Below are 14,242 nucleotides of genomic sequence, written 5' to 3'. Positions count from 1 at the left end.
CTCCGTCTCCCTGACAAGTGAACCGCAGCTCCTTGTTCTATTAAGCCACACAGTCTCTGGTGTTTATCCTTCTCTCGGCCTTGCCCCCGACATGTTTCGCTACAACTGTAGCTTATTCATGGGATAGGCCGCTCAGATTGTCAATCTACTTATATAACCTCCCTCCCCTCTGTCTAACTAAGGGGATCTCAGTGCGCATGCGCGTCCCGCGTGTCCCGCGCATGCGCAGTTAGAGTGTCCCCATAACGCGCAAACCACAGCTAAATACAGCTGTCTGTTTATCCTGTCATGTTATTCTCTGCAGCGGTTTCAAGTTATTAGCATCCCCCTGCTCAATATCTATGGATCTGAGTGTCCTAAAGCCCAATGACAGTTTAAAAGTTATATTGAATGTCCTGGAATGTATTTCAGAGCGCTTTCTGCGCTTAATACTGACACAAATTAAATAAATAATATAGGAGTGCTTTAATCCCCTCTCCATTAACCCTAGGAATCCAAAGCTTCTCAAATTGTCAGCTAATACTCTCATTGGTCTGTAGCATTGAGTGTCCTCACTACCACACATCAAAAAGAGGTGTAAAACCATATATTAATAATCTGTAGCTCTAGAAATTAAAAATTATAAAAATATATATATAATGCATAAAATTATATCAAATGGAAGAATGGGCTTGGCTAAATTCAAAATAAAATGAGATCAGACATATTGCATCTGATGTTACTACAACTGCCTCTATTAATATCAGTCATATGTGACCAATTTCAGGAATACTATTGCAGTATTCCAAAAAATTCTGCCTGAAACCATTGTATATCTATAGCTATATCACATATCATTATATCAGGATATCTATACTCCATATTCTCACATAGGTAATATATCCATTATTTCTAATTGGCATGGTCATAACTCAAAGTTATCATCTGATTATCTTCAAAGAATAATACATCAGGGACATACATACAGTACGTGCACAAATATATATAAAAATATAAAAAATATATATATATATATAAAGATAAAAAATTATATTATGTAAAAAACTGGACAATCTACTAACAGGCATCGCATTATCTTACTGTTAGGAAAGTTCTGTATTCATCTTATCTCAAAATAACCCCATTTATCCTGCAGGAAGTATGAATACAACTCTGGGGTATATGGGGAAACAGTACCATTTTACCTGGAGGCAGGGATTAATGTGCCAATCTTAAACCCGAGAGAATATGCCTACTCAGCTAAAAATCGTTGATGAAGCAATTGAGGTCTAGCTCAATGTTGAGCCCCCTCGGAGTGAGGCTTTTAAACAGGAATATCCATTCCGTTTCTCGGCGTGACAAATCCCTCACTCTGTTCGAGCCTCTCCAGGAGGGGTATACCACCTCTAAGCCACAGAATTGTAGCAAGGATGGGTCCCGTTGATGTTTCTCCCTAAAGTGCATAGACACGCTATGATACTTGTACCCATTTCTTATGTTGGTCAGATGCTCACTAATCCTAATCTTTAGTTGCCTTTTCGTTCTACCAACATAATACAAGCCACAGGGGCACCACATGAGATATACTACATGTGTGGTGGTGCACGTGCTAAATTCCTTGATCTCAAACCTATCCCCCTCTCTGTTGGTGACAGTGGTGACACCTCTATTCCTAACCTTTACTGTCTTACAACAGATACACTTCCCACAGCAGTAAAAGCCCTTAAAACCAAAGGACAAAGATCTTAAATTAGGTGGATCAAGGATCTTTTTCACTATTTGGTCTCCTATACTCGGGGCTCTTCTATATATAAACCTCGGCTGAGTTGACAAGATATCCCCCAGATATTTGTCTCTACATAGTATGTGCCAGTATTTTCTGTGAAGTGTGAAGACAACGAAAGCATATCTGAAGGATACCTCGGACTTGCTACGATTGTTGGAACCAGTGAAGCTTGACCCCACAGTGACATCTTATTTGGTGACAGCTGACGTAGCGTCGCTGTATACCAATATACAGCATGAAGATGCAGCGCTGGCCCTCAATTGGGCGCTCAGCAAACGGGACGACATTCCTTTCGCGCAGAAGAAGTTTGTGGGACATGCACTAGATTTCTGCATGTCCCACAACTACTTCTGGTTCGATGGACACTTCTATTCCCAGCAGGTTGGCGTGGCAATGGGGGCAAAATACGCCCCCAGCCTCGCCAACCTGTTCATGTCTGAATGGGAGGACAGACGTATTTTTAACATCAATAGACCTGAAATGGTCTTCTACAGAAGGTTCATTGATGACATTTTGCTAATATGGCAGGGCACGAAGGAATCGTTGGAGGTATTCTTGAAACATCTTAATAACAACACAAACAACATTAAATTGGAATACCAAGTTAGTGAGGAGTCGATCAATTTTCTTGATGTCACTATAGAAAAAATGAATGGATCACTGAAAACCAAGGTGTATTTCAAACCGACGGACCGCAACAGTTATTTGTCCGTGGCTAGTGGACATCATCCATCATGGATAAAAAACATACCGAAGGGCCAACTGCTGCGGATCCGTCGGAATTGCACGTTGAAGGAAGACTTCCTAACTCAATCTGATATCCTGAAGAAAAAATTTATGCAGAAGGGCTATAAGGAAGACGTATTAGCTGAAATAATAGAGGAAGTTGCTGAAATCCCTAGAGAGGAATGCCTGAAAGAAAAAGGAGTACAAAATGAGGAAACCAGGCATCAATTAAGCTTTATATCCGGGTTCCATTGTCAGTATAAGGACATTGAGCATATCTTTAGAAAATACTGGCACATACTATGTAGAGACAAATATCTGGGGGATATCTTGTCAACTCAGCCGAGGTTTATATATAGAAGAGCCCCGAGTATAGGAGACCAAATAGTGAAAAAGATCCTTGATCCACCTAATTTAAGATCTTTGTCCTTTGGTTTTAAGGGCTTTTACTGCTGTGGGAAGTGTATCTGTTGTAAGACAGTAAAGGTTAGGAATAGAGGTGTCACCACTGTCACCAACAGAGAGGGGGATAGGTTTGAGATCAAGGAATTTAGCACGTGCACCACCACACATGTAGTATATCTCATGTGGTGCCCCTGTGGCTTGTATTATGTTGGTAGAACGAAAAGGCAACTAAAGATTAGGATTAGTGAGCATCTGACCAACATAAGAAATGGGTACAAGTATCATAGCGTGTCTATGCACTTTAGGGAGAAACATCAACGGGACCCATCCTTGCTACAATTCTGTGGCTTAGAGGTGGTATACCCCTCCTGGAGAGGCTCGAACAGAGTGAGGGATTTGTCACGCCGAGAAACGGAATGGATATTCCTGTTTAAAAGCCTCACTCCGAGGGGGCTCAACATTGAGCTAGACCTCAATTGCTTCATCAACGATTTTTAGCTGAGTAGGCATATTCTCTCGGGTTTAAGATTGGCACATTAATCCCTGCCTCCAGGTAAAATGGTACTGTTTCCCCATATACCCCAGAGTTGTATTCATACTTCCTGCAGGATAAATGGGGTTATTTTGAGATAAGATGAATACAGAACTTTCCTAACAGTAAGATAATGCGATGCCTGTTAGTAGATTGTCCAGTTTTTTACATAATATAATTTTTTATCTTTATATATATATATATTTTTTATATTTTTATATATATTTGTGCACGTACTGTATGTATGTCCCTGATGTATTATTCTTTGAAGATAATCAGATGATAACTTTGAGTTATGACCATGCCAATTAGAAATAATGGATATATTACCTATGTGAGAATATGGAGTATAGATATCCTGATATAATGATATGTGATATAGCTATAGATATACAATGGTTTCAGGCAGAATTTTTTGGAATACTGCAATAGTATTCCTGAAATTGGTCACATATGACTGATATTAATAGAGGCAGTTGTAGTAACATCAGATGCAATATGTCTGATCTCATTTTATTTTGAATTTAGCCAAGCCCATTCTTCCATTTGATATAATTTTATGCATTATATATATATTTTTATAATTTTTAATTTCTAGAGCTACAGATTATTAATATATGGTTTTACACCTCTTTTTGATGTGTGGTAGTGAGGACACTCAATGCTACAGACCAATGAGAGTATTAGCTGACAATTTGAGAAGCTTTGGATTCCTAGGGTTAATGGAGAGGGGATTAAAGCACTCCTATATTATTTATTTAATTTGTGTCAGTATTAAGCGCAGAAAGCGCTCTGAAATACATTCCAGGACATTCAATATAACTTTTAAACTGTCATTGGGCTTTAGGACACTCAGATCCATAGATATTGAGCAGGGGGATGCTAATAACTTGAAACCGCTGCAGAGAATAACATGACAGGATAAACAGACAGCTGTATTTAGCTGTGGTTTGCGCGTTATGGGGACACTCTAACTGCGCATGCGCGGGACACGCGGGACGCGCATGCGCACTGAGATCCCCTTAGTTAGACAGAGGGGAGGGAGGTTATATAAGTAGATTGACAATCTGAGCGGCCTATCCCATGAATAAGCTACAGTTGTAGCGAAACATGTCGGGGGCAAGGCCGAGAGAAGGATAAACACCAGAGACTGTGTGGCTTAATAGAACAAGGAGCTGCGGTTCACTTGTCAGGGAGACGGAGGAGTCATTGGAAGAGCGAGCGAGGAGTGGGTGAGATAGACCCCTACACACACTGTTGGCATTGAGGTCCTCCGTGACCACACACCCTATGTGAAGATCTTAGGATAGACCACCCAGATTACCTTGTTGAGATTGCTGTGCACAGAGTGCCGTGGAGTGTTTTGATGTGCTGTTATAAAGTTGACACAATGTGAGTGTACCCTTTGTAGTGTATTTTATAGTGTGGATATTAAAAGTTTTTACGTTATCACACTATTGGGAGTTCTTTCTCATTTATATATGGAACGAGTCCCTGAATGGAATACATTTAACCTCTTCTGATTGCCTGGATATTCTTATGCTTGCTAGCCTCATACGAAAGTGGAGGCATACAGAGTTGGTAAGAGACTGTCTATTGGGAGAGGGAACACTGAACACAGAGGTGTGGTGGAGAGTTCAAGTTTACTGCAGGATCTTCCAAGATTTGCTGTGACACTATTTATTGTGCATTTTCAACACGGACTTTTTATTTCACATATGTGCACTTACTATTGGACCTTTTTTGTTATTTAGTCACGAAGTTCATGCTGAGTGTGGTATTGATCAACTGCACACTTGATTATAGAATTGACACATCTGCGATTTTCAGCAATATCACTGAGTCACTGAAGTCACTTCATTGCGTTTTGGTGTTTTTTGTTTTTTGTTTTTTTGTTTGTATTTTCTGATTTTTATTATCACTATTTTTCACTAATTATGTGTTTGATTCACACCCTTTGAACAAAAGGGTTATGAATTTAGAATATTCACTTGTAATGGTAATATTACGGAAAGAGTGATTAGAATAGCGCCACATTTTTATTCTTCACGTGGGTTGCAATACATCATTATCACGTCACAAGATTTAAAAATATTTTTTAAGATAAGAAGCATACCTTGTTGGGCTTTGGTACTGTGAATAGGTTTGAACAGAATCTTTTGAACCAGTCCTGTAGGAATACAGGCACAACTATTTCAAGGAAGAAATCTTGGGAAGATTTTGGTTGATTTGAGCGAACAAGTTGAGCTGGAATTTTCCACTGTGGAAGAAGATCATCCCTCCTCTGACATCTCTGATCATTTTGTTAAGTGTCTCACTAAGCACATGAATGTGGTAGTGTCCCTCGCGCTATAGGGAATAAAGGAATGTGTCTCAATCTAAATGGAACAAATTAAATAAAAAGTGAATCTGTGAATAAAGCAATAGAAATAAGTGAGCGTAAGTATTATGTGATGATGTCTCTCAAAACTGCCGCAAAGTCAAAAGTGTTCACACTACACTTCAGCAAACTAAAAAACTGTGGGAGGACTTCGCGCTTCAAATCTATCACATAAAAGGTGTCAGTATAACAACCTATAAATGTGCAGCTAAAGTGGCTGTACACATATATATAAATGTGAGTGAACACAACAATGAATAAACACACATAAAGGTAATCAAATGAATCCAAATCTGTTGGTGACACACATAATCTTCATAAGTGAAAAGTTCATATTGTCCTCTTCAAAAAAACCAAAATCCTGTATGACTGTAGCTGGGATCAGATATGGGGGATAATGGAGACAGTTTATAAATGGGGGGTCCGGTATATCCGGGCTCTCTAGCCTCTCACCTTAAAGAAGGGGAATACAGGCATCAGGTGTCTGCTGCAATCAGTCCTGCAAAGTGCAGTGCATAAGATAATCCGGGTGTTGCGCCTCTAATGATAAGATGATCTTCCCGGCGTGCAGATGCCTATAGGAACAGAGAAGGGGAGAGAGAGGAGAGGGGTGCCCACCTTGGGCTCCACCGGTCCGGTGGAAAAGGTAAAGAGGGAAAAGAGAGAAGTCTCCAATAGTGTAGTAGATTTGACCAAAATAGTGTTTATTAAAAATGAGGGTGGTCTCTTACATTTAAAACATGATAAACAAGCATAAAAACAAGAGAGAAAGCTGGAGCGGCGTCCGAGGCGCCTCCTTACTAACTTCCGGTTACGTATTAGTCTCTGCCACGCCCTGGCAGAGACTAATACGTAACCGGAAGTTAGTAAGGAGGCGCCTCGGACGCCTCCTCGGACGCCGCTCCAGCTTTCTCTCTTGTTTTTATGCTTGTTTATCATGTTTTAAATGTAAGAGACCACCCTCATTTTTAATAAACACTATTTTGGTCAAATCTACTACACTATTGGAGACTTCTCTCTTTTCCCTCTTTACCTTTTCCACCGGACCGGTGGAGCCCAAGGTGGGCACCCCTCTCCTCTCTCTCCCCTTCTCTGTTCCTATAGGCATCTGCACGCCGGGAAGATCATCTTATCATTAGAGGCGCAACACCCGGATTATCTTATGCACTGCACTTTGCAGGACTGATTGCAGCAGACACCTGATGCCTGTATTCCCCTTCTTTAAGGTGAGAGGCTAGAGAGCCCGGATATACCGGACCCCCCATTTATAAACTGTCTCCATTATCCCCCATATCTGATCCCAGCTACAGTCATACAGGATTTTGGTTTTTTTGAAGAGGACAATATGAACTTTTCACTTATGAAGATTATGTGTGTCACCAACAGATTTGGATTCATTTGATTACCTTTATGTGTGTTTATTCATTGTTGTGTTCACTCACATTTATATATATGTGTACAGCCACTTTAGCTGCACATTTATAGGTTGTTATACTGACACCTTTTATGTGATAGATTTGAAGCGCGAAGTCCTCCCACAGTTTTTTCACTAAGCACATGACCTCCTTCAAAAGGGCATGTGTGAGATGTCTTACAGGCAGCTTCAGGTGACCAGACTTTGACCCACAAGATTCTGCGTGTGTAAATGGAAATTAGAGCCATTGTGTAAATTTGTGTCATTACTTGTGCTAGAGCATCCACATAATAACAGGGCGGAAAGTAACTGCTCAGTTAAAGTAGATTCCTGAAATACAGGATTGTGTAGGTTGTTCATTGTCTTAGTCCAGTTAGCTGTGGTTTGACATACAGAAATTACAGCAGTAGCTGGTTGCAGAGCTGGACCTGCAAGTATAAAGAAAGCCTTTAAGAGCGTCTCAAACTTTCAAAATCACCAGAATTTCTGAAAGACGGAACATATTTAATTGGTACAGTGAAATGTTTATTTAAGACAGACTGTAGATCTACAAATGGAACAGACCACTTTTCTGTGGACTCTTTTTCCACTGGATGGAGCCTGGCAATGATTTTCAGAGGGATGAAAAACTTTCCTAGATTGACCCAATTGCCATATTGCCCATTTTATTCGTTCATGAACAGGGAATGCCTGTTTAAATGTAGCAGGTCTCTTTATATCCTAAAGGGCCTGGCAAGACAGGGCAGATTCAAGTGCAACAATGCTGAGGTTTTTGCGCACAATAGAAGTGAGCATATTCAGGTTGGCAAGCATAGAGCATGAAGCTACAATATAAGGCGTCTGGGAAAGAAATCTTGCACAGCCTCCAAGTCCTCTCCACTCCATTCTACATCTACTTCTTACATGGTGGGCATATCTGGAGATGACTCGGGTAGAGATGGTGGATTGGGAAAAGGGCTTAGTGTCTCAGACCTGGACAGGCTTGTCCGAGGAATTTTGACATAGTTGCAGAAAAGTCTTCCTTAGGTAGGCAGCTGCTTTTGTGCCCGAGGTAGAGCTAAATCAGATACAAAGACTGGTGGTAAAATCTGGTCCTATTTAGGTGAAAGGGAAGCATCGAAACTGAGGTTGAGGGTTGTGCGGGCATTCGTGAGAGAGAATGTTTGCCTCAGCTTTTGAATAGGCCACCCCTTTTGCGTGGTTTTACTATGAGTGAGCGTGTCCCCCATGAGGTACTTACGGAAGAGGGTGTGGCTTACAGGCAAGCACGTCCAAGAAGGCGTATGCAGCACACCAGGTGCAGGGCGTGCTGTAGTGAAGCCTGCATAGAAAATGGGTGGGAGTCCAAGAAAACCTTATAAAAGGGGTCTGGGCGGAAGTGGTGGTAAACTGTGCAACCAATGGTCTGATGCTGCATCCACCTAGGAAAGTATGAACCTTTAATTTAAAAAAAAAAAAACATACTTCTCTATAAAATTCATTATTTTCCCCAAAATTCTACAAATAATACCCCATAATGACAATGTGAAAGAAGTTTGTTTGAAATCTTTGCAAATTAAAAATAAAAAAAAATCCCATGTACAGAAGTAGTCACAGCCTTTGCTCATTACTTTGTTGAAGCACCTTTGGCACCAATTAAAGCCTCAAGTCTTTTTGAGTATGCTGCTACAAGCTTGGCACACCTATTTTTGGGCAGTTTGTCCCATTCTTCTTTGTAGGACCTCTCAAGCTCCATCATGTTGGATGGGGAGTGTCGGTGCACAGCCATTTTCAGATCTCTCCAGAGATGTTCAATCAGGTTCAAGTCTGGGGCACTCAAGTACATTCACAGAGTTGTCAAGTAGCCACTCCTTTGTTATCTTAGCTGTGTGCTTAGGGTTATTGTCCTGTTGGAAGATGACCATTCGCCCCAGAAAGCTCTGGAGCAGGTTTTTATCAAGGATGTTTCTGTACATTGCTGCATTCATTTTTCCCTCGATCCCGACTAGCCTCCCTGCTCCTGCCACTGAAAAACATCCCCACAGCATGATGCTGCCACCACCATGCTTCACTGTAGGGATGGTATTGGCCAGGTGATGAGTGGTGCCTGGTTTCCTCCAGACAGGACGCTTGCCATTCAGGTCAAAGAGAGAGAACCTTCCAGAAGAACCATCTCTGCAGCATTCCACCAATCAGGCCTGTATGGTAGAGTGGCCAGACGGAAGCCATTCCTCAATAAAATCACATGACAGCCCGCCTGGAGTTTGCCAAAAGGCACCTAAATGACTCTCAGACCATGAGAAACAAAATTCTCTGGTCTGATGAATCAAAGATTCATCTCTTTGATTCATCAAACCAGAGAATTTTGCAGACTCCAGCAGGTTTTCTTCTAAGTTTGCCCTGTATTTGGCTCCATCCATCCTCCCATCAACTCTGATAAGCTTCCCTGTCCCTGCTGAAGAAAAGCATCCCCACAACATGATGCTGCCACCACCATGTTTCATGGTGGGGATGGTGTGTTCAGGGTGATGTGCAGTGTTAGTTTTCCGCCACACAGAGCGTTTTGCTTTTAGGCCAAAAAAGTTAAAATTTTGGTCTCATCTGACCAGAGCACCTTCTTCCACATGTTTGTTGTGTCCTCCACATGGCTTCTCGCAAACTGCAAATGGGACTTCTTATGACTTTCTTTCAACAATGTCTTTCTTCTTGCCACTCTTCTATAAAGGCCAGATTTGTGGAGAACATGACTAATAGTTGTCCTGTGGAGAGATTCTCCCACCTGAGCTGTGGATCTCTGCAGCTCCTCCAGAGTTACCATGGGCCTCTTGGCTGATTCTCTGATTTAATGCTCTCCTTGCCCGGCCTGTCAGTTTAGGTGGACGGCCATGTCCTGGTAGGTTTGCAGTTGTGCCATACTCTTTCCATTTTCGGATGATGGATTGAACAGTGCTCTGTGAGATGTTCAAAGCTTGGGATTTTTTTTTTTTATAACCTAACCATGCTTTAAACTGCTCCACAACTTCATCTCTGACCTGTCTGGTGTGTTCCTTGGCCTTCATGGTGCTGTTTGTTCACTAAAGTTCTCTAACAAAGCTCAGAGGGCTTCACAGAACAGCTGTATTTATACTGAGATTAAATTACACACAGGTGGACTCTATTTACTAATTAGGCGACTTCTGAAGTCAATTGGTTCCACTAGATTTTAGTTAAGGGTATTCAGAGAAAAGAGGGCGGAATACAAATGCATGCCACACTTTTCACATATTTTTTTTTAAAAATTGGAAAATGTATAATTTTCCTTCCACTTCACAGTTATGTGGGGTAGGGTTATAGGTGTGATACCCAGGGAGTGTACTCTTAAAAAGCTTGCCAGTGTCCAATCACCTGAAAATACCAGACTAGAACGCAGGCTCTATGAATACTCCACCTGTGCACCTGTGTTCTCTATGACTTATGCCCCGTACACACGATCGGAATTTCGATCAGAAAAAAAACTTGGATGGTTTTTCCAACAGAATTCCGCTCAAGCTTGCCTTGCATACACACGGTCACACAAAACTTCTCTAAACTTTCGACCGTCAAGAATGCAGTGACGTACAACACTATGACGAGCCGAGAAAATGAAGTTCAATGCTTCCGAGCATGCGTCGAATTGTTTCCGAGCATGCCTCGTTTTTTGCGCGCCGAATTGCATACAGACGATGGCATTTTCGGATAGGAACTTTTCCCGACTGAAAAATTAGAGAACCTCCTCACAATCTTTTGCTGGCTGGAATTCCACCAGCAAAAGACCGATTGGGCATACACACGGTTGCATTTTCCGACCAAAAGCTCTCATCGGAGTTTTGCTGGCAGCATTTCCGATCGTGTGTACGCGGCATTAGGATATTCTGCCTTGAGATACACTTTGAAGAGCATCTCTGGGTGATGTCTGATCTAGCAGGGTCCGGTCACAGCAAAACCAAAAGTAAAGACTGAGGACTCTTAAAATTACGAAACGATATATTTTACAGGGATTTATTAAATTGCTCCCCCATGCTGGTTCCCTAGTTTGTAGAGAAGTCTCTAATTTTTTTTACTGAGTGGAAAAGCAGCACCTCCTATGCAGGAGACCAGTCACCTCTGCCTGTGCTTGTTCTCTAGGTGGACCAGCCTCCTCAATGCCCTCTAATACTTTCATTTAAAAAAAAAAGGGGCTGGCCTTATCAAATCAGGACTTCCTGTATTAATAGAAATGCAGCATGGAAAGGATTGGTAGCTCCTCTTGCCAACCAGCAGAACATTGAACCCAGCGGCTGCAGAACACAGAACTTTTGGTCCCTACTAAACATGCAACCAGCCATCTTACTACTAGTTTACACCACAGGGAAACAAGGTAATTCAGGAATACATATTCAGGGATTATATAGCGAGGGAGGCAAAGGAAGGGAGAGGAGGGGGGGGGGGACCTGGACATGAGCTATAAGGAAAGGGGGCTAAAGCAATAAGCAGTACATTACCTGCTGATCTCTGTGCCGTGTCCAGTCTGGTACCAACTCCATAGAAGCCTCTGGGACGGGAGCTGCAGCTCTGGCCTTTCTTTCTTCAGGTTTCAAATTCTTAAACTTGGAAGCTGATCTGAGGTTACCTTCACTGCAGAGTCCTAGACAGTGTGACAAGCCCATAGCATCAAAACATCGCAATGTCTCATACCCGACCAAACAAAAAAAACATAACATAACCTTGCAAAACTGATCAAAGACAAAACTATATATTTTTTTGTTTTTTTCAGCAAGCATACATCTTGCTGTATTAGGCCTCATGCACACGAGACGTCGGTGCAAACTCTGCTGAACACGTTTTTAAAAGCTGAAACCGGCGTTTAGAAATGCCCGTTTTGCCGCGTTTGCATGCCGCGTTTAGCCGCATTTTATCACGTTTGCGTCTACAAGCGCCTGCAGAGCAAGAGAATGACATTTTGCGACCCAACTGTGGGGCCCCGTATCTCGGGGCCACTTAGGTCTAGGAACCCCAAATTTGGATATGTTATAGTGTCCAACTGTGTTAGCACGCCAAACTTGGGGTTCCTAGCACCAAGTGGCCCCGAGATACAGGGCACCAAAGTCGGGTTGCAAAATGTCAAGCACCTCTGCAGCAGAGAATGAAATTTTCTGACCCGAATTTGGGGCCCCATATCTCGGGGCCACTTGGTGCTAGGAACCCCAAATTTAGGTATGTTATGGTGTTAGTCCACCTGTGTTAGCACACCAAATTTGGGGTTCCTAACACCAAGTGGCCCCGAGGTAAGGGGCCCCATAGTCTGGTCGCAAAATGTCAAGCACTTCTGCAGCAGAGAATGACATTTTTTGACCCGACTTTGGGTATGTTGTAGTGCTAGTTCCACTGTGTTTGCAAATTTGGGGTTCCTAACACCAAGTGGCCCTGAGATATGGGGCCCCAAAGTCGGGTCGTAAAATTTTCCTTTAAAAACACTTATAAATGCAAACGCGGCTAAACGCAGTACCCATGTTTAGCGTCTGAAACGTGGAAAACTTTTGCGTCTGAACCCATTTTTTTGCTTCTAGAAAAACGAGGTTAAATGCAACTGCCTAAAAACGCCAAAAAACAAGACTGTGTACATGGACACATAGGATAACATTGAATGAGTTCAGGGGCAGTTGAAAAAAGTGTCCAACTTCCTCTGAACACGTGTTTAACAGCGTCTCTAGTGCATGAGGCCTTAGCTATATGATTTAATCGTTATCGCAATTTTTTCCCTCTTGCGATTTTGACAAAGTATTTCCCGATTCTTTCTATGCAGAGAATTCTCTCTGCTCTGCTAAAGAAAGGGGGAAAAAAAAAAAAAAAACGGGCAGTCTGCCAAGAATCACAACATTCTTTAGCAGTGGAACTTAAGTATAAACATTGTAATAAGTTGTCCTTTAAATCAAAGGAATACACTTTGGTGTGTAAAGGAGGGAAGCATAACCACTTTAACACTAAAACTTTTTCTGACATTTGTTGGTTTCAAGTTAAAACCTTTTTTTTTTTTTGCTAGAAAATTACTTAGAACCCCCAAACATTATATATGTTTTTTTAGTAGAGACCCTAAAGAATAAAATGGTGGTTGTTGCAATATTTTATGTCACACTATTTGTGCAGTAGTCGTTCAAATGCAATTTTTGGGGGAAAAAATTACACTTAAATGAATTTAAAAAAAAACTAGCCTGTAGAGTTAGCCCAATTTTTTTGTGTAATGTGAAAGATTTTACGCCGCGAGAATCATGAGAGAATCGTGATCTTTTTATTCTAAGCAAAAAAATTGTGATTCTCATTTTGGCCAGAATCGTGCAGCTCTATTAGCTGTACCTTAAAGTATTTTTTTTTTTTATAAAAATAGTTTACACATTTGCTGCTCTTTAATTTCATGATTAGGTTTATTCTTTTGTAGATTCTTCCTTTAGCGACTTGCTATACATAAGACAACTACATTTATCACCCCAGCTTAGAGCTGCACAATTAATCGTTAAAAAAAATCTTGATTCACCCCCCACCCCTCCTGCAGATTTTACCGATTCTTTCATTTAAACAAGTGGAGAGACTTTATCTGCTCACTCAGCTGTCAAAAGAAAGCATCTGGGCAGTCTGCCAAGTCTTTAACTTGAAACATTGTAACTAAGCTTCCTTCTTAGATCAAAGGGATAGAACTTCTGTGTAAATAAATAATCTGGGCAGTCCACCAAGTTTTCAACAAGGTGTAAATGCAGGAAGTTTTACCACTTAAAGTCTAAATCTTTTTCTGACACTTCTTTCTTAAGTTAAAATCAATATTTTTTGCTAGAAAATTACTTGGAACCCCCAAACATTATATATAGTTTAGCAGAGACCCTAGGGAATAAAATGGCAATTGCTGCAATATTTTATGTCTCACTGTATTTGCCCAGCGGTCTTTCAAATGCAATTTTTTGGTAAAAAATACACTTCAAAATCAATAAAAAAAAAAAAAAAACGAAACAGTAAAGTTAGCCCAATTTTTTTGTTTTAATGTGAAAGATGATGTTA

At 41.2% G+C, this 14,242-nt stretch overlaps 1 protein-coding gene across 2 annotated transcripts in view; it reads right to left on the bottom strand.

Moving 5' to 3' along the window:
* The window catches only part of KIAA1328 (KIAA1328 ortholog), a 289,603-nt gene that overhangs the window by 262,847 nt on the left and 12,514 nt on the right, over nucleotides 1-14,242 (bottom strand). For both annotated transcript variants that reach the window (XM_073618414.1, XM_073618423.1), the window contains exon 3: nucleotides 11,701-11,843. In XM_073618414.1, coding sequence (XP_073474515.1) covers nucleotides 11,701-11,843 — 143 coding nt within the window. The remainder of the gene's footprint in view (nucleotides 1-11,700; nucleotides 11,844-14,242) is intronic.

The sequence above is a fragment of the Aquarana catesbeiana genome, linkage group LG01 (genome assembly GCF_042186555.1).
Source record: "Aquarana catesbeiana isolate 2022-GZ linkage group LG01, ASM4218655v1, whole genome shotgun sequence".
NCBI classification, from domain to species: domain Eukaryota; kingdom Metazoa; phylum Chordata; class Amphibia; order Anura; family Ranidae; genus Aquarana; species Aquarana catesbeiana.
This window is presented reverse-complemented; position numbering and strand designations above follow the sequence as displayed.